The following is a 20,929-nucleotide window of genomic DNA, read 5'->3' as shown; positions in this document are numbered from 1 at the left end:
TAAAAAATAAAAAAAAATTGTAAAATATTTTAAAAATTCACTAAAAATAATTAAATACAAAAAATAAAAAATCACTTTTTTGAAAAGTGGACTCAATTTTCTAGAACCAAACATCTTGATAACATATTTCAAACAAGATCTATGAGTCACATGAAATTCTGGCAAAAAAATTTGTTATTGTGTTCATTGTTACGTCACAGTAAAATTTCTCATTTCGTACATAGTGAAATTTTACTCAGAGAAATTTTAATGTTCAAAGTCAATAAAGTATATTTTTTTACACTATAAAATTTAAAACTGATTATTAATTGCAAATATTAGGTCATTAATTCTAAATTTATTACTACAAATTTTTAATTGAAGGTTTTAAAATAATGAATTTTAAAATTTTCTATATTTAACCAATAAAATTTCACTGTATATATATATATATATAATGAAATTTATCTGACTCTACAAGTGAAACTTCATTGTACAATATCAGTGCAAAAATAAAATTTTAAACTTTAAAAGATAAAAAATTGAAGGTCAATAGCAAAAGTTAGGTCCTTAATTCCAAAAATTTCACTAGTTAAAGTCACTGTAATTGCACAAGGCATCAATCCGACATTGACAAAGACCTAGTTTGTGAAATTTCCCTGATTAATAACATACAAACCAATAGATCAAACGACAAGATCGACTAGATATGAGTCGGAGATGTGTGAATGGTAATGAATGGCGGCTGACAGTAGAGAGAGACGCAATAAACGACATTATATTGACACTAATAGATACGACGATAGTAGCAAAAGTGGTGGCGGAGATAGTTGATACGTTATGGCGGCGCTATAGATGCCATGAATTTGAAATTGTTGATTGAAGAAAGAGCGACATTGTAAGTTGAAAAGATAGAGATCGAGAAGAAATTTGAGAAGCGATAGAGTAAGAAAATATTTTTTTAAAAAAAATTAGAGAAAAAAATTAAGATTTTTAGATTAAAAAGAGTATGTATGTAAAAATTTGTTCTTATTGTTTCAAAATTTCAAATCTTTTTCTTTTTGTACAAAAATTACATTTAAACAACATTTTGGCCTTAAATAAAAAACAAGGATAAATTACACTGGCACCCCTTGAGATTTTTGTTTAATATAGATTCCCTTTTCATATTTGAAAAATTACATTTACCCCCTGTCAGATTAAAATGACATATTTGCCCCTTAGTCTTTTTACATATAAAATATTACAATAATGCTGATATTTTGTTTATGTTATTTAAGAAAAATAACAATAATTTTCTTTGGTTGAACTGACACAAAAAATTGAACTTTTTTATTTTTCATGTTTTTTTTTACTGATTTTTTTTAAATTAATATATATATTTTTTTTAGATATACCTAATTTATATATATTTAAAAGTATAATATTTTGTGATTTTTTTAAATTTACCAAATACAAAAAAAAAATAGAAAAATTTAATAATACTGTAATAAATGTGAATGGTGTTATTTGGTAATACTGTAATAAATATGGGTGAATAAACGATAAAGAAAAATGATGGTGAAAATAAAAATGAAAATTTCTTTTCATATAGTATAAAAATTTATATAAAAAATATTATAAAAATATTGCGATAGTGATATTGTTGTAAATATAAGTCATGTTTATGAATATTTTCTCTTAAAGTAAAATGTCACCATTAAGCTATATCATTATATTTGAAAATTGTATATAAAATTTATGTTTGTATATCATTACTCAATAAGAATATATTCACGTAAAATTTAATAATAGAAAGTTGTAAAATATAATCGTGATGATAAAAAGAAGAAATGATAGGAAAAAAAAAAAAAAATCATTTAAAATTTTTTAAAATATGACATTAATAATTTAAGAAATAATTTATAATGAGATTATAAATTTTAAAGGGGAGAATATAATTTTTTAAACCTGGGGAATTTGTATTAAAATAAATATTTCAACATGCCAGTGTAATTTTTCCTTTAAAAAAAAAAAAAAAAAACCTTTATCTACTTCTACACTGTAAACCCTAGGGTATGACAGTAGAGAATTGGTTCTAAACCCTAGTTCAATGTTGGTTCTCTTGTTCCGATAATTACCAGTTCATATCAAACAATCAGAACAACGAAGAAAGAAGCTACATAGAAGCTATTGGTGTGTAGAATCTCTGAGAATCTCAGTGGTGTCTGTCTTCGCCAATGGAGAAAGGACCTTCTTTTCTATTCTCAGGCATCACCTTCAACAAAAAGAGGTTCGCCAGCGACTTCGCGAGGTTCAAGGTAAATTTTTCATTTTCTAATTTTTTCAAACCTTTCTGTTTGTTTGCCGAGAAAAAATCAGAGCACTTAATCCTCAATGTCGAGGTCATGTTGAATTTGTGCATTTCTTTTACAGGAATTGATTGGTTCGATTCACTATTATATGATTGTTGATATCTGTGTTCTATAAGATTTTTTTTTTCTTAATTCGAATTTGGGTTCTAATTTGATCTTATAGGAGAAGAAAGAAAGATGATTTATTAAATCATAAGGCAAGCTTGGTTGAAAGCCAAAACCCTGAAATGTATTAAAATTTAAGCTTTTATATCTGTGATAATTTATTAAAGTTTTCTCTTAGAAGATTATTATTATTTTTTTTAATTCACATTTTGGTTAAAAAAATTTCTTGTAGGAGAAGAAAGAAAGTGTTGATTTATTAAATGATATGGCGAGCTTGGGTGAAAGCCAAAACCCATTTATTAAAATTTAGGCATTTTTATCTGTGTGATGATTTATTAAAATTTTATCCTATAAAAATTTATTATTTGTTTTTTAAATTCACATTTTGGTCAAAATTTTCTCTTACAGGAGAAGAAAGAAAGTGATGATTTATTAAATGATACATCGAGCTTGGTCGAAAGCCAAAACTGTGAAATAGAAGGGAGGACGGTGCCAGCCAAGAAGAGGAAGAGGAAGTCAATGGTTTCAGGTAAATTTGGCCATATGGGTTTAGTGTACGAGCCAAGCGTTCAAATTGCCATTTGATATAACTTTTTGATTGGTTATGTTTGCTTTGTTGTGATTTAGAACCAGTTGAAGGATTCAATGTATTCAAAAGTTCAAAATCAGAAGACATGACGGAAGAGAATGTCCAGACTGAGAATGATGTTTCCCAAGGAAAGAAGGAACTGTACAGACAAATGGAGGTTTTCCTCTACCCTCCCCACAACTCTCTCCATATATATGTATATACATGTATTATAACTAAATTTGTTGAGGGGAAATATACCTTATGAATAAATAAATATATCTAATAAATATTGTGGCAATAGGATTGTTTAGTTTATATTCAAAATGGGCGTGAATTATTATTATTGTTGTTGTTTATATTGCATTATGATGTTTTTCTCTGTTTCAATTTAATTTTTTGTTTTAATTTCATTTGTTTAGCGGGATGCGCTTTTCCGGAAGAAACATAACATCCACACTTCTGGGAGTAATGTCCCATCTCCTCTTCAGAATTTTACAGAGTTAAAATCAAGGTAGTTTCTCAATATATTTCTGTGGTTCTTAGGTTAGACACAAGACTTTTTGCCCTTCTCTTTGTAAACCTATTAACATCATTTTGTCATCATGCCTCTCCTTAGGCTTGTTCTTTTGTCTACCCACAAAAAGTAGAAGGAAATATTATACGTACTTTGTGCAACATGAGTGTTGCATCCCATACAGTGATTTGAGAGAGAGAGAGAGAACCTAGTCAGATTGGTTACAACTTATACTGTTAAAATTGATATCTATTCAAATGACAATGTAAATCCATCTTGGATTTGGAGTCCCCTTGCCTTCAATTCCCGTCAAATCACCATATAAAGCTCTCTCTTCTTACAAGGCCTGAGCCTTATTACTCTTTTCATGGAGCCAGCTTGTTTTCGTCTCTCATCTTTTATGACTCTGATCATTTTTAGCTCCTCATTTTTCCCCTTAATTTTAGAAAGCTTTTTTCACAATGTCATGACTTAAAAATGACAATATATTTGGTTTCATACAGATATGGATGCAAACAATATTTGTTACGCAATTTTGCAGAACTTGGATATAAAGAGCCAACACCAATTCAAAGGCAGGCTATTCCAGTTATTTTATCTGTATGGTCTTCCATTTAATCTATTTTCATCTTTATCTGTTTTTCATTGTTTTCTTTATGCATCAAGCTATAATACATAACTATGTTGATTATACAATCTTTATCTTTGTCATGATGCTCATAAAAAGGAATTGGTCTTTAGTGCCAATTTGATTGCTACTGCTTTCTCTAATAGCTGTTTAATAATTGTTTTTGTAAGGGGCGGGAATGCTTTGCTTGTGCTCCAACTGGTTCTGGCAAAACCTTGGCTTTTGTTTGCCCCATGCTTATGAAACTTAAGGTATTACTGGAAGTTTTTGAACAATATTTGGGAAGGTTAGTTGTTAAATTCATCTAAGGAACTTTTTTCTCATTATCAGCATGCTTCAAAAGATGGTGTCCGAGCTGTGATCCTTTGTCCTACACGAGAGTTAGCTGCTCAGACAGCAAGAGAGTGCAAGAAGATGGCTAAAGGAAAGAAATTTTATATCAAGTTAATGACCAGTCAGCTTGTTAGAAGTGCTGATTTTTCAAAATTACATTGTGATATACTCATATCAACACCACTTCGGTTACAGTTTGCCATACGCAAAAGAAAGCTTGATTTAAGCAGGTACGTGTTTGAAGGGTTATCTAATCACTAGTTGATGCCACTCACTTAAAAGGACGGAATGCCAAAACAATGAATGTCACGATACTTAGGCCAAGTTTGGCATCCTCAAAAAAATCCAAAAAGTCAAAAAGTCACTATCCTATTTAAGTCACATCATCTTATTTAAGTCACATCGCCTCTCTAACACATCACTTCAAATCCAACTCAAATCTAACCCATATTTCATAAAAAATCAAAAAGTGCACTTATTTAGTCTTCCCAAACTTGGCCTTATTAGGGCCCATAGCGGAATGTTTGTTGCTATGACACTAAAGAAAAAGCTTCCTGGGTTGTGTTTTGAATTCTTAAATCAAATCACAGATTTCAAGTATTGAGTATAACTTTTAATTGAACTACCTTCTGAATATTTTGTGATATTTGCTACATGCATGCTTAATCTAATGATGAAATCATAAAGTCTTAGCTTCCTTTGGGCTTTAACAAATATTCCTTTCAGGTATAGATTAATTAGTCTTCAATGACCTTTTGTCTTCATGAATTTCTTCTTAATTATTTAATCTACTTGTTGAAAATTGACTAATTGGAATTGATATTCCAATCATCTGAACTTCACTATGTGGCCACTGTATGGACAATAAGTTATATATTATATGATGGAAGCTACTTAATTATTTTCTCTGGTTGGTTCTGCGAGCATGTATTGGAAGACTTACTTTGAGCTAATATAGTTATCCTAGGTTGCGTTAACTTAAAATGATGGCCATGTTTAGTTTGTATTTGTGAAACAATTTTGAAAAATAATTTTCTTTTAAGAGTTTACAAAATTTGAAAGTTTGTTTGGGTGTATGTTTTGAAAATAGTTTTGGAGTTTGGGACGATTTAATTTAATTTAATTTTTTTTTGTTTTGTTTGTAGTTGAATAGATGGTTGTGAAAGAAAAAGTGATTGATTGATGTGTAGAATGTTAGAGAATGATCGAGGAGAATTGATGTGTAATAGAGAGAAAAATGATTTTGAAATTTTTTTTCAAAAATTTTTAACCAAACAATTTTTTAAATATTTTCTCAAAAATTGTCGCTTCGGAGACAAACCTAACGAGGCCGATAATTCTTGAAACTTCTTCTAGATCTTTAAAGATGGGATTAGAGTGGTTAGACCTTCCGAACTCAAGGATAATGTGAAGGTCAATGCAAAGTTTTGAGTTATTTGGGTTAAAAAAGAAGAGCCCAAGAGCTTATACACTTGTGTTTCTGGACATGAATACGAGTTTTATAATGGGTTCACAAGGCCCCATCATAGAATTTGAAAAAGAAGATTTAATAGAAAAGTGAATCTCAGACTTTGCGCAGTCATGAACCTTGACCTTCAAATTGATGAGCTAGTCCATGTGTCTGCTTGGACTTATAAATTCATTTTATGGCACGTTAAGATTTCCTTCTAGTTTTCTGTTTTGAAAACTAGTTATCGCATAAAAAATAACTAGACCTTTTTATTTTTATTTTTATTTTTTTTGGGATTTGATATGAAATTATTCTTCCAGTTTTACTTTCATGAAGTTTGCACAATAATCATATACACTTCTTGAAAGAATGGCTAGGACATGTAACGGAATGTTATTTCTAGTGATTGGTCATCTGAAAATGTAAAGGACCTTCATCCATTCAGCATTGTGAGTTAGTGTTACCATGCTTCCCAACTTGTGATTGGTCATCTGAAAATAATCATATACACTTACTTGAAGAATGGCCAGGACATGTAATTGAATGTTATTTCTAGTGATTGGTCATCTGAAAATGGAAAGTACCATCTTCTTTCAGCATTGCGGGTTAGTGTTACCATGCTTCCCAACTTGTAATTGGTTTTTGCAGGGTTGAATACCTTGTTCTGGATGAGTCAGATAAGCTATTTGAGCTTGGCTTGGTGAAGCAGGTTGATTCGGTGGTCAAAGCCTGCTCCAATCCTTCGATATTACGTTCATTGTTTAGTGCTACTTTACCTGATGCGGTTGAAGAGCTTGCGCGCACAATAATGCATGATGCTGTTCGTGTTATTATTGGCAGGAAGTAAGTACAAAAGCGGATGCAAGTATTTTTTTCAATATGACCTTCTAGTTGGAAGCCTCTGTAGGGTGCCCTACCTTTGTGACTAAAGAAAGTACAATAAAAGTCTAGTCTACTACATGTACAGTCTTGCGTGATTTATCAAATAGCTGATCAGTTGAAATAATTAACAGGAATTCTGCTTCTGAATCAATAAAGCAAAAACTGGTTTTTGTTGGGAGTGAAGAAGGGAAACTTCTTGCTCTTCGTCAAAGTTTTGCAGAGGTATGCTGCTGATGTTTTACTGCTTCTACAGTATATGATCTATGAAGATTATTTATCTGCAAAATTTCATATTTGTTACTATGTTAGGAATACAGAATAATAATAGTAAAATCGATACTGGCTCTCTGGATGTGAAGTCAAATCTGTAGCTCCAATGCAGACATACCATGGGCCTTGTTACCCAGTGGTACACGTTTTATCTTTTGTCCAAGTACTTGAGTGGGTTTTAATTTTGTTATCATTTGGTGTATATGCAAATTGAACGTGTGATGTACCCAAATATAAAAAGTATTGCCCTATTGAATAGCATGTAACACCAGAAAAAAGAAAAATAAAGGAAAATAGTATATAAGGTTAGGAAAGTTCTTAGGAAAAAGATAGTTATACCTGTGAATTGTGGATGTAACAAAAATTTAACCATCGGGAACCCTCGGAAACTTTTCACTAAACTTATCATTACTCCGAATTGACTCCATAATCTCACCTTTTTTTTATTTTAAATTATTTTTAATGGGTTCAAAATGAATGTGCACGAAGTCCTATAAATATATCATAGATCATTTAAGCTGTGTTTGGTTTGCCTTTGGAATAATAATTCCAAAGCAAAATTTTCAAATCACTTTTCAAAATTTATAATCAAACACACAATTCAAAATTACTCAAAACTCAATTCAAAAATTAATTTCAAAACTCATAATCAAACACACAATTCAAAATTCAATTCAAAACTCTTTTATGATATAGTGTTGAAAATGGTTAGTGATGAGATTGTTAAATTATTTTTATAAAAAATCTAAAAAAAATAATTTTTATTTAAAAAAAATTATCTAAAACAAATATATATATATATATATATATTAAATAACAAGTTGCAATTGCCCAAAACAAAAAAATTTGCACTGTTTCGGCCGGACGTCCGGGTAGACCCAATTTGCTCTTTTCAAAATTTAAAATTCAAGAATTCCTTTCAAAACTCTTTTCAAAACTCATAACCAAACAAATTTTCTCTTTTCAAAACTCAACTCACAATTTCACATTCAAATCACAAGTCCAAAAAGAGAATCACAATTCCAAAACTAAAGCAAACGCAACCTTACTTTTTTCTTCGAGTCTCAGTAAGGTTAATTGACCCTGTGATGAAGATCATGTAAAGAAGAAAGAGAGCAAATCTGGAATTTCACGTGAAGCACATTTAGGGCATCAAGATTTAAAGATTTGGAATAATTTTGAGTTTTCATGTCATTATAGTAGGTTTTAGTAGTTAAGGATATTATGGTAATTTCAATTTTGCTGGACATGGGTTGTAAGGTTGTCCATGGGTTTTATTTTGGGTTAAGTTATTAAATGGGTTTTTATATATGAGTTTTATTATATCTAAAATAATCTTAGTGATTAAAAGTTCAAATTTCCTATTTTGATATTAAAGTAGAATTAGAAGTTATTAAAGTTTCCTATTATGATTGAAATAGAATTGGAAGTCATAGTTGATCTATAATATTTGTAGTTGCTAAATATTTTTAGTTTCTAAATTTGAGTTATAGTCCTTATAAAATCAGGCGAGTCTTTAACCTATAAATATATGTGTAATCTCAATTATTGAAGACAAGAGTTAATATTATAAAAATTTGAGATTGTGTGTCGCTTAAGTGGAAGAGTGTGTCTGGGGTACTGTATGATAAATGAGTACCTATTAGATTAAAAGAAAATTTTTATAGAAAGGCTATTAGACTAGTGATGTTGTATGGAAAGGAATATTGGGCAACTAAGAAATAATATGTAGATAAGGTGAGTGTTGTTGAGATGAGGATGCTAAGGTGGATGTGTGGCAAGATTAGAAAAAACAGAATTAGGAATGAGTATATTTGTAAATGGGTAAGAGTAGTATCAATAGAAGATAAGTTGAGAGAGAATAAATTAAGATGGTTTAGTTATATACAATGGAGGCCAACAGAAGCAATAGTGAAGAGATGTGATACAGTGATGGTAGATGGAAGTGTTAGGGGATGGGTCAGACCTAAATTGACATGGGCGAGTGTAGTAAATAGAGATGTGAATCTCCTTAATTTGACTAACCAAATGACCGTTGATAGAGTTGAGTGGAGAAGAAGGATTCATGTAGCCGATCTCATTTAATAGGATTTAAGGCTTGGTTTGGTTTGCCTTAAGCTGTTTTGTTTAAACTTATAATTAGTTTCACATGTGTTTAATCGATAGACACGTGTTCAAACGATAGACATGTGTGTCCTCCTAGTATCCAAAGAGTGTCTGGGTAAATTAAAAAATAGGACACACTTTGACGAAGGTCGGACACGTGTTGGGGAAATGTCCAACGAGTGTTGGTGTTCGACGCGGACATGACACGGATACATCACCTTCGTAGAAGCGTCCGTGCTTCTTAGAAAAATGGCATTTGCAACATTTCCTTTTTTTATGTTAAGAGTGCCCCTGCTGTTATTCATTTTTTGAAACGTTTCTTCCTGACTATTTTTATTACTTTAATTTCAAACTCACTTGTAAGCAGAGTTTGAATCCTCCAGTACTAGTCTTTCTTCAAAACAAGGAAAGGGCAAAGGAGCTTTACAAGGAACTGGCTTTTGATGACATCAGAGCTGATGTTATACATGCTGATATGAGCCAAATGCAGGTAATTTCAGTTTCATTGTTATTCGGATAATGAGATCCTTATAAGCACTTGCACACCTTCCTGGTTAAGATGTTTTTTCTTTTCTCCTTAAACTATTTCCTTGGTAAACAACCTGCAATTAGTACATTGGTCATCAATTGGCCCACCGAGAGGCTTTTATACTAGAAAACCGGGATGGTTTAGCCTAGGGACTTTATAGTAAAAGGTCATTTTACACTGGCTACAAGTTCTTGGGCAAAATCTATCAGTGTGTTGTTATGCATCTGGTTTTCTCACAGCCGAGGGTAGCAATAAGTTTGATTTAGGTTGGCTGAAGCATAGCTTGTCACGTGTATGCCATGCCAACACGACCTGTTTATGAAATAGGTCAAGAAACAAATTGCTGTCCATCCTTTGAACTTTTGTCGATTGGTCCAGCTTATTTAACATCCTTGCCATGATTTTTACTGAGCCGGTAATTACATTACATTAGAAATGGCATTCATAATTGAGTAGTAGTGATATTAAAAATAAATTCACATGATATAACTGGTGAATGTAATGAACAATAGATAAGGAATGAATAGAGCAAAACTAGTTGCATGTTTGAAAACTTAACCTGATTTTTGGAAGCCATAGCCAACGATATGAGAGACCGCCAATGGCATATTTATTGGGAAACTCTTTTCAAAAAACTTACTTTGGGAATGGAGATGAAATTCTCATTAAATTCTAAGGGAAACTTTTAAGAAATGTTTCTGGGACATTTCAAAAAGTCTAAGCATAATTTAAAGAAATTTGTCAAAAACTCTTGAAAAATATTGTGAAAACTCCCTAAAATTGAGTTTATCATATTTTCAGCTATTTTTTTCTTGCACTGAAATCTTATTTTTCAAGAATGATTTATAATTGTTCTAATTTGTTTCTATAAAAATTGTGTAGCATTGGTATATGGAAAAATTTAAGACCCCCAAAAATCTCCCACAATTTGACCTACAATGATTTGGTATGATAGATGCCCACTTTTGATTTGTTACACACCCATTGTCATTGATACAAGGCCCAACTCCCTTGCCACATCATTGTGAGTGAATTTGTGTATCTAAAATTGTGGGTCTCTCACTTCTCACTATTTTAATTGTATAGGAAAGTATTCTAATCTCTTATATTACTATTTCTAAGCTCTTAATAAATTTTTGTATAAATGTCATGTCATATCCAATCATATATTTATATTTTTGGACAACTGTGCAATGGCCATACATCAGATTGAAAATTAAAGAAATTGCATATTTTTTGCAGTCCTCTTGTACCCATGCATTGTCTTATAATGACTCTGATAATTCCCTGGGTATGGCCTTAAAGTGTAAAACTTATACTTTCAGGACCTGTAAACTTTCAGAAATAAGTCTGAGTGCATAGATGAAATCACTGAATCTGTGTCCCTTTGTGTCCCATTGTGTGTATTTCATCTGTTCCTAGCACTGCTGAAAGTCTCAAGATCTTTGCTTTCTTAGGCAGGATATTTTTTTAATCACTGTAAATAAATTATAAATCCATCCTCTTGTACCACATACATTGTGAGGTCCCTTTTCCTTGTGTTCCCAGAAAGCATGAAATATTGTGTGTTGATAATTTGGTCTCATGGGGAAGTGGTGGGGTTGGGTTTTCAGAGCTTATATTCTTTGAAGTCACCTATTCATTTTTTACTTTTTAGTTTTAAATTTTCTGACAACTGAAGCTAGATTTGTGCTAATATCTTGTAATTAAATACAGCGAGAAAATGCTATTGATAACTTCAGAGCTGGCAAAACATGGGTTTTGATTGCCACTGATGTTATTGCCCGAGGTATGGATTTCAAAGGTGTCAATTGTGTGATTAACTATGATTTCCCAGATTCTGCGTCAGCATACATTCACAGGATTGGTACGTTACTCAGCCCTTATCTCCTTACATTGTGAAAATTATTCATTTTTTTCAAAGTTCTTCAAATCTTGTGACCTGACTCGGCTATTACAAAATGATAGTTGGGCTTGTAAATATTGTTCAGCATTTACCAACCTTTCTTAAATTTCTGTTGATGGATTAATCAAGTTATTACCTGTCCTCAAACACTCGTGGTTCGTGATTTTACACACACTGCAGAATATATAGACAAGTGTGTTAAAACAAATCGAAAGTAACATTGTCAGTTGATCTTCTAAACAGGGCGATCTGGTAGAGCGGGGAGGAGTGGAGAAGCTATCACTTTATATACAGAGGCCGATGTTCCATTTTTGAGAAATATAGCGAACGTGATGGCAGCTTCTGGCTGTGAGGTTCCTGCTTGGATCATGTCGTTGACCAAACGAAAGTGGAAAAAACACCGGCCACAAAGAGACACTATTTTGACCAAACCAAAAGATGATGAGGAACAGTAAGCACTTGTTGAGGCCAGCTTTTGGTGTAAGAGAAATCCCCCTTTTGTGTTCTATTGTTTGCAATTGTGATCCATTTGAAATTTCATTTTGTAAGTTAAGATATTCCAGGTTTAGTCTTTTCAATTCTAGCTGCAAATGTGCAATTGAACTAAAATTCAGTTTTGTTTTTTTTAATTTAATTTTATTTCTTCTTGATCAATTTGGGATCATGTACTTGCTGAAGAGCCATTTTACTGGTTGAAAAACCTTAGCAACCAAATGAATATACCTGGGGTTTTTGATTTGATTCTTAGAGATGAAGCATCTACTAATATATACGCATCTTTGCCATTGAAAGTGGAGCAATTCAAAATAAGTTGCTGGAGTAATATTGTTTTGGGATTTATGTTTTTGTTTTTTGTAAGTCAAAAGTCAAATGAATTAATTTGTTGTGCATGGTGATCAAATTTGTGTAGTTGTGTCACTAATGTTTTCATATCCAGATATCTAAGGTTCGATTCCCTTTTGTTTGCCCATTTCATAGGTTTAGGGGTGATGCGGCATACAAGATGGTTAGTTCAACTTTAGTATTCCAAATTTAATCATTATAACATTGTTCAGAGTGTTTATAAAGAATATTGTTCAATGTGTGTAACATTACTAAACATTTAAGTGAGGTACTACATGAGAAAAATATTGGCAAATGATCAAACTAGGTCATCAGTGACCTCTCCTGTAGGTCCCAAAAAAAAAAGAAAAAAAAAAGAAAAGAAATTTATGTTGACAATTATGTAGTTAATATGCAGGTTTGGTTATGTTTTTGTTCTCTTTTCTCTTTTTTCTTCTATGTTTTTTGTTTTCAAAGATTTTAAAAACTAATAATGAAAAGATGTTTGGTAATTATCTTTAGTGTTGAAAAAGGGCAATAAAATTTTTGAAATTTTGAAAAGAAGAATCAAACTACAAAATAGTTGTAGAAAAGAAAAAATAATTAAAACACGAGACCATATCTGAGAGAGAACCAAAAATGTAGTTACTAATGAAATAAAGTGGCACCAAGGGATTTGAAATAGGCGTGGATTTGTAGAACTGTCTTTTTATGTGGGAATCAAGACCTTCTCCTTCATCTCTCTCCTTAACTCCTTTGCTAGGCTATTGAGTCCATTTTTGGATTCAATTTCGATAATCCGAATCGTTCACATTTTAAAATTTGTTGAGTATATCATACTTGTAAAAAATCAAGTTGATTAGATATCAGAAACTACATGTTCGGATCATCGAACTATAAACTATTTTTTAAAAAAATTTAATAAACAGTTTTCCAAATATATGTTTTCTAATATCCGATCAACTTGATTTTTTACAGATATGATATACTCAATAAATCTTAGAATATAAACAGTTCGGATCATCAAAATTGAATCCAAAAGTGGGCCCAATGGCTTAGCAAAGAGAGAGTTAAGGAGAGAAATGAAGGAGAGGATCTAGGTTTAGTGGTCATGATTTTCGTATTGAGTTGCTACCCTTCAATAGAAGATTTTTGTTTGAGTTTTCTTGTATCTTTATTAACTTTTTTTTTTCCCTTCATATTTCATTCACTTTTTTCATTATTTTAGAATCATTTAGATTAATTGAATATAAATGTTGGAAAAACTCTATATTTTTCCCTCCTTGTGTAATTAGAAAATTGGCAACAAACCACAAAATACAAGCAATAATATGGTTGAAACTAAAGGCAACAAAACAATCACAGAAGCACCAAATTTACGTAGTTCGACAAAAGTGCCTACGTCCACGGGTCCAACTCCGAATCAACTTCTACTATAAAATAACAGGATTATAATGGTTCATCTCTAGTCACAACTAGAGGTATACAATCATCAAGATATACTCTTAGATCACTAACAATATTTATATCATCACCTTAAAGGTGGGTTTCGACAAAATCAATAAAAGATAAAGTTTAGGTTTCACCAAAATGGATATCCCAAACTACCAATCCAAGAGAGCTTTGATAGGATCTACTCCGATCAAAATGTAGAGCTTGATTCCATGAACAACATGCTGAAATTTCATCAAGATTGGGCAAGAAATGACCATCCAATCTTGGTTTAAACTATAGAAGAAACCCTAACTTTTCTCCTCTTTTTTCTCCTCTCTCTCTCTCTCTCGGCACTCTGTTTTTGTTGCTGTGTGTATATATATCAAAACATTAGACACAAAAGTCTCTTTTTCTTCTTTTTCAATTTTTTTTCTCCATTTGTTGATAGGTGCGCTAAACTTCCCTTGGAAGCTTTACAAAACTATTAGTAAAATAAATAAATTAACTTTGACTTGTGGGACCCACCTCCACATAGGAGGAACACCACCCAACAAATCTCCCCATCTCGACTTAGGTGTGGGGCACAACCAACCCCGCCTTACTTCTACAAAAATCATGCTTCTCCTTGGATAATGATTTAGTCATCATATCCGACCCACTCTCATCGGTGTGAACTTTCTCAAGTTGAAGCAATTTTTCTTCTAAGACATCGCGTATCCAATGATATCTCACATCAATGTGCTTCAACCTTGAATGGAATGTCGAATTCTTACTCAAGTGGATAGCAATTTGATTGTCACATGAGAGAACATACTTCTCTTGCTTTAATCCTTCATGCCAAGTACTTGCTTCGCAGGACCCAAATCCTTTGTAGCAAAGGACTTGCTAAGCTCTTTCTTCAACTTCTCAATTTTGCTCACATCATGCCCAACTATCAACATGTCATCCACATAAAGCAGCAAAATGATGAAGTTGCCATTTGAAAATCTCTTCACAAACACACAATGATCTGAAATAGTCCTCTTGTAATCGTGATCAACCATGAAGGAATTAAACTTCTTGTGTCATTGCTGTGGTGCTTGCTTCAATCCGGTATAAGCTCTTCTTTAGTTTGCAAACTAAGTTCTCCTAGCCTTTCACTTTGAACCCTTCAGGTTGCTCCATGTAGATCTCTTTCTCCAAGTCACCATAAAGGAAACCTGTCTTTACATCAAGCTATTTAACCTCTAAGTTCAAGCTTGTGGCCAAACCAAGAACAACCCGTATAGATGACATCTTCACTACAGGTGAGAAGATTTCTTCAAAATCAATTCCCTTTTTCTGGCTAAAACCCTTCACAACCAATCTTGCCTTGTACTTAGGCTATGAGTTTCCTTCTTCTGTCTTCAATTTGTAGACCCATTTGTTCTTGAGTGCTCTCTTCCCCTTAGGCAATTTCACTAACTCATAAGTGTGCTTCTTATATGGCTTTCAACCACTCCCTCTTATACTTGTGAGTTGTAGCTTCTTGGTAGCACTCTGGTTCTCCCCCATTTGTAAGCATCACATACTCATTGGGAGAGTACTTTGTTGAAGTTTGATGCTCTCTGGTAGATCTCCTCAACTGTGGTTTTGTTGGTGGTTCAGGAGGTGTTTGTTCCTCTTGCTTATCCTCTTGCTCATCTAAATCCATAGCATCATCACCAACTATATCACCACCATCTTTTTGTACATCTCCCCCATCATCATTATGCACCGTGGGTGGAGGGACTGGATCCAAGGTTATTGGATACTTATTTGTGGAAGCTGGCTTCTAAACTCCTCTATCAAGGTCTTCAATGGTTTGATCTTCAAAAAAGATTACATCTTTGCTCCATACTACCTTTTTTGTCAATTGGATCCCACAATCTATACCCAAACTCTTTATGGCCATATCCAAGAAAGATGCATTACTTTGTCTTTCCATTAAGCTTCGATCTCTCATCTTTAGGAATATGTACAAATGCTCTACACCCAAACACCTTCAAATGCCCATAAAAAACATCCTACCCTATCCAAACTCTGTCTGGTATATCACCACTAAGTGGAGCTGAAGGAGAAAGGTTGATTAGATTAACCGCAGTCCTCATTGTCTCACCCTAAAAAGATTTAAGCAGCTGCATGAGAGAGCATACACCTGATTCTTTCCACAATTGTTCTATTCATTCTCTCTACCACACCATTTTGTTGAGGTGTCTTGGGAATAGTTCTTCCATGCTTAATGCCAATCTTCTTGCAATAATCTTTAAATGGACCCCTGTATTCACCACCATTATCTGACCGGATACACTTCAAAGATCTCCTAATTTCCCTTTCAACATTAACTCAAAAAAGCTTAAATGCTTCCAACACACAATCTTTAGTTTTCGAAGCATAACCCCAAACTTTTCTAGAATGATCATCAATGAAAGTGACAAAATAACGTGCACGGCTAAGTGTACTAACTTTCATTGGCCCACAAACATCAGAGTATACTAAATCTAGAACTGTAGACACCCCATTTTTGACCGCCCTTAAAGACTTGGGCGCTTTATTCCAAACACTCGATGATGAAAGTGTTGTGGTGTGTAGTTCGAGGTCTCAACGAAGGGGCTATGTTTAAGCTTTGAAACAATCCCAAACCTTCTATATTCCTATTGATTATACCCCAGAAGTCGATTTTTACACATTGTCCTACCCTGTGCTGTGTCTGAAGCAGGGAAACAGGGGATCACATTGAGGCCCGGCCTTGCCTTAGTAGTGAGAAACAGTGTTCTGGGTGGGAGCTCGCCAGCTATTCATTTTTGAAGATATTTATGACCCCTCTTGTTCAAATTCTATAAAAATGAAGTTGTATCTTTGTTTTGAGGGTTGAAGAATTTCTTTCTAAAAAGCTTATACACCTTCTTGAGAGCTCCTTCTTCTTGTGCAAGCAACCTTTGAGCAAGCTTACTACCTTGAACCTATATCCATACACCATATACACCTTCACACCTTAGTCTTGGAATCTTGGTTGAGCTTTGAACACCCTAATTCAAGCTTGAGAGTTTGTTTGGACTTGGTTTGATTCACAAACAAAAGCTCACTTCTTTGAGAATTATAAGCTTATCATCTTCTCTTTTACTTCTTGTTCTATTTATTGCTATCAAGTTCTTGTATTTTTGTGTGGTTTTGATCTCTCTTCAAGTGTCTAAGTTTGGGTTTGGATAGCTACCAAAGGGTAGAGAGAGTTGACACTCTTTCTTACACCTTCACGTATAGCTCAAACCCTTGCTTTTACACCTTTTCCTTTGCTTTCTAAATTGATTTTCAGAGTTTAAAAGAGGCTAAAAATCATGCTTTGAGGTTTCAAAAGTGGCGGGGTTAGCCACCCTTCCTTGTTTTTGCTTACTAGCCTTGTTTTCTCCCTTTATTGTTTAGCTTTTTAGGCTCTTTTCATGCATTTTGAGCCATTATTTTTACCTATTAGAGGTTGTTTTAAGGTTGTCCTAAGTTGTTTAAGCCTTCGTTTGGGAAGTGGGTTGACTTTTTGGCTTTTTGATTTTTTTGGTTATTTTAACCTAGGGCTAAAAAGCCTCGTTTGGGAAAGGCTTTTGGCTTTTTTGACTTTTTTGACTTTTTTGTAAGAGAAAGAATATAATAATTATGGGTTGGATGTGATGTTTTGTCTTATTGGGCTAAAAAGCCTATTTTGTTTTTTGTGACTAAAATAGCTAAAAAAAGCCCCAACTTTTGCTTCCCAAACAAAGCCTTTTTTATGCTTTGATTAGTTTGCTTGTTGTCTTTATGTTTACATACATAGCTTGTTGCATATTGTTCTTGGCCTTTCCTTGTCTAATTTCCATGTTTAAGAGCTTCATTTTAATAATTAACTTATTATTCATTTATTTCATTTGAGAGTTGTTTCAATCGGTTGACGGTTATTCAAAACATGAACTAGAAATCTATCCTTAATGGCTTAATCTTTACGGAGGTTCATTGTCAACAACATAGTCTCTTTTTCATGTTGAGAATCACTTCCCGTTTGACATGTTTCTCACTTAGTGGACATAATCTATTAATAGATGTAACAATCACCTTGGACTTAATGGACTAAAGAATGGAAAGACTAAAGAATTTGGCTTAAAATGGACCAACCAACATAAAGAAAATAAGTCATATTGCTGGGGGTTCGGCCGGACGTTATGTTGAGTCCATCGTGTCAAGGGTCATCATACGTCAATTCATGATGTTTTGATGAACCTGGAAGCGTCTTCACCTCCCTCTTTGAGTTTACTCTATGATTGGAAGAATGGGTGGTTGTCGTTCATTACATTCATTAAATTTTGTCCAAATTGTGGCCAAAATCATCAAGCAAACAATTTGTCCATTGATGGTTTTGGAAACAATTCAAGCCTTTTCTTGAGGCTTTCCCATGACAGAGAAGTGTAAGAGGGACAAACAGAGTTCAAAACAACTTTGTCTGCACTGTTTTCACTTCAGAGCACAAAATAGGATTTTGCATAAAATTGAGGCACGGCTGGCCCTTTTTGGACTTAGCCGGGCCTCATTGTGGCACGACCGACCATCAATGTTTGGTCAACAGTATGTTTTGCAGGAAACAGAGGACAGTGGCTGAAGGTGAAACAGAGCAGGCCTGGGCAAACAGAGCTGTTCTTGGACACTGTGCATGCAACTCTTGTGCATCCTTGCTTATGTCAATGTTGCAAATTAATGCTCCGAGTATTTGTTGTAATTAATTTATTATTATTGTTACAATTAGTCATGTCGTAATTATTATTATTATTGTTTATTTGTAATTGTTATAGCTAATTAACTTAGATAGTTAGTTTATTTCTCATTATTATCATTGTTGTAATAGAATAGCTAGTTAGTTAATTATTTGCTTATTTATTCATTTGGTTTTGTAATAATTAGTTTAATTTGGACTTTTGAATTTTGATTCGTACCCTCTTGCATAAGGGTAAATGTGTAATAAGTTGTATGTCTTCCAACCTCACGTCTTTCTCCCTTTTACTTATTTGCTTACAATGGTTAGTAAAGAACATCATTTTTCAAATTAGCATTCTTATGCTTTGAATCCATCGCATTGCATGCATCCAAAGTTCGATTCATCATATTAACCCAATATCAATGTTCAAATTCATTGCTTGAAAAACGTGCTTTATCGCATGTCTTGAATGGAATCATATGCCATGCTCATAGCTGAGCCTCTTAAAATTGCATAGCTTGTGTGTGTTGCATTTAGTCATATTGCATTAGTTAGGAGCATGCATATTTTCTAATTATTTTTCTTTGTTTTGGCTCGGAGTACTAGGTGAGCAATTTTGAGTTTTAGCAGCTTGCATCGAATGTTTGTGTTGCCATGCCAAGCATATTTCTATGAGGCTAAGTGCTTAAGTGATAAACTATTTGAAGGCTAGTTGCTTGAATTGGGATAGTTGGATTAAATGTACATTTGAGCCCACTTTTTCAAGTGGCACATTCACAAACTCTATTAAAAAACAGACATGAAATCAAATGTTCCAATTTGTGCAAGTTAGTCTATACTTATGTGCGTCACGTAGTAAAAATTGCTAATAATCGGATCAAAAGCATATAATGTAAATAAGAATTACATCATGATTAGTAAAGGTCGATCTTTGATTGGGCGAGTGGAGTGCTCAATTCATGACCTTCCTCTCTCGTACCTAAGTTCCCAGGCCGAGATACTTTGGTGATAACAGATAAGTGGCCTTTGGCATGAGTCACGGGTTTCCTAAATTTCCTAAAACAAAATATTTAAGTGGTGACTCTGAAATCTAGCAAAACAGTCTATTTTTGGCATTTGACTCAAACATCGATTTTCCAAAAGAATTGTCAGATTTGGACTCTTTTTGTGTTTTTACTGTTTCACATTGTACTTGTGAAATCAGATTCCGAACAACGAGAATCCAAACTTTAGGGCTAGTCGTATCCAAAAGGAGCACGAAAAGTCAAGCTACAAGAACATGTGATTTTCTAGATGCAGGAAATCTATTGAAATGAAATTTATGTTGCTTTTCGGCTAAACAATGAACACAAGTTTTGAGTTGTGTACCTTTCATCTCAGGAAAGAGATCTTTCCTGGCTAGAACTTGCATGCCTTTCTCACTCATATGACCAACCTCTTGTGCCATAGCTCTGTGGAGATCTCTTTTTCAATTGCATTGACATCGCCTTTACTTAGCTTTGCTTGCATCATATAAAGAGTGGAACATTTCTTTCCTCTTCCCACTGTCAAGGAACCTTTAGTGAGCTTCCATTTTCCATCACCAAATTGATTTTTGTAGCCTTCATCATTAAGCTTCCTGGTGGAAATCAAGTTAAGACGAATGTCTGGAACATGTCTTACATTTTTAAGAACAAGCCTACAACCAGTGTTGGTCTCCAAGCAAACATCTCCCATTCCTACAATCTTGGACACACCATCATTTCCCATCCTCACATTGCCAAAGTCACCAAGTGTGTAGGATGTAAAAAAGTCCCCATGTGAAGTAACATGAAAGGAAGCACCTAAATCAATCACCCAACTGGACTGATCATGCCCTGTTAGTCCAACATAGTCATTATCACTGACAATGATAGCATCACCATCCGTAGAAGCAAGTGTAGTTGTTTCTTTATCATCATTGTTCTCACCACCTCTTTTTTTCTTTTGCGCTCTTTTAAGCTTTCGGCATTCCTTTTTCATTTGCCCTTTCATGCCATAATGATAGCATTCAAATGTTTTTCCTGGATTGGAATTTTCCTCTAGACTTGACCCTTGACTTGTCACGGTTGTAGATTTTTCTGTTTCTACTTCTTCCCCTGTTTTCAGCAACAAGAGCTTGTGACTCACTAGAAATACCCTGCTCCTTTCTTCTAGCTTCTTCATTGACCATGCTAGCTTTCACCATATCCATGGTGACCACACCATTTGGAGTCGAATTGCTTATAGTCACAACCAATGTTTCCCAACTATTAGGCAAAGAGCTCAACATCAACAATGCTTGCAACTCATCATCCAACACCATCTTTGTCGTTGCTAA

General features: G+C 33.5%; 1 protein-coding gene across 1 annotated transcript; it reads left to right on the top strand.

Moving 5' to 3' along the window:
* Positions 1 to 1,983: 1,983 nt before the first annotated feature.
* On the top strand, positions 1,984 to 12,374 carry LOC114266364 (P-loop containing nucleoside triphosphate hydrolases superfamily protein). The gene is made up of 12 exons (XM_028207247.2): positions 1,984 to 2,279; positions 2,847 to 2,967; positions 3,066 to 3,184; positions 3,429 to 3,520; positions 4,027 to 4,123; positions 4,322 to 4,402; positions 4,482 to 4,714; positions 6,583 to 6,777; positions 6,948 to 7,038; positions 9,560 to 9,682; positions 11,438 to 11,588; positions 11,871 to 12,374. Exons 1-12 carry the CDS (start codon positions 2,199 to 2,201, stop codon positions 12,080 to 12,082), a joined length of 1,596 nt encoding a protein of 531 aa, XP_028063048.2. The 5' UTR covers positions 1,984 to 2,198; the 3' UTR covers positions 12,083 to 12,374.
* Positions 12,375 to 20,929: the final 8,555 nt, after the last annotated feature.

The sequence above is a fragment of the Camellia sinensis genome, chromosome 10, assembly GCF_055761805.1.
Source record: "Camellia sinensis isolate YWXY chromosome 10, ASM5576180v1, whole genome shotgun sequence".
Classification (NCBI taxonomy): Eukaryota; Viridiplantae; Streptophyta; class Magnoliopsida; order Ericales; family Theaceae; genus Camellia; species Camellia sinensis.
Note: the sequence above shows the minus strand (reverse complement) of the source record. Positions and strands in the feature narration are given on the sequence as shown.

Coding starts and splice junctions, on each gene's coding strand:
- LOC114266364 (XM_028207247.2), top strand. CDS start 2,199: ATGGAGAAAGGACCTTCTTTTCTATTCTCAGGCATCACCTTCAACAAA. Junction 2,968..3,065: donor GAGGAAGTCAATGGTTTCAG/GTAAATTTGGCC, acceptor GTTGTGATTTAG/AACCAGTTGAAGGATTCAAT. Junction 4,403..4,481: donor CCATGCTTATGAAACTTAAG/GTATTACTGGAA, acceptor TCTCATTATCAG/CATGCTTCAAAAGATGGTGT.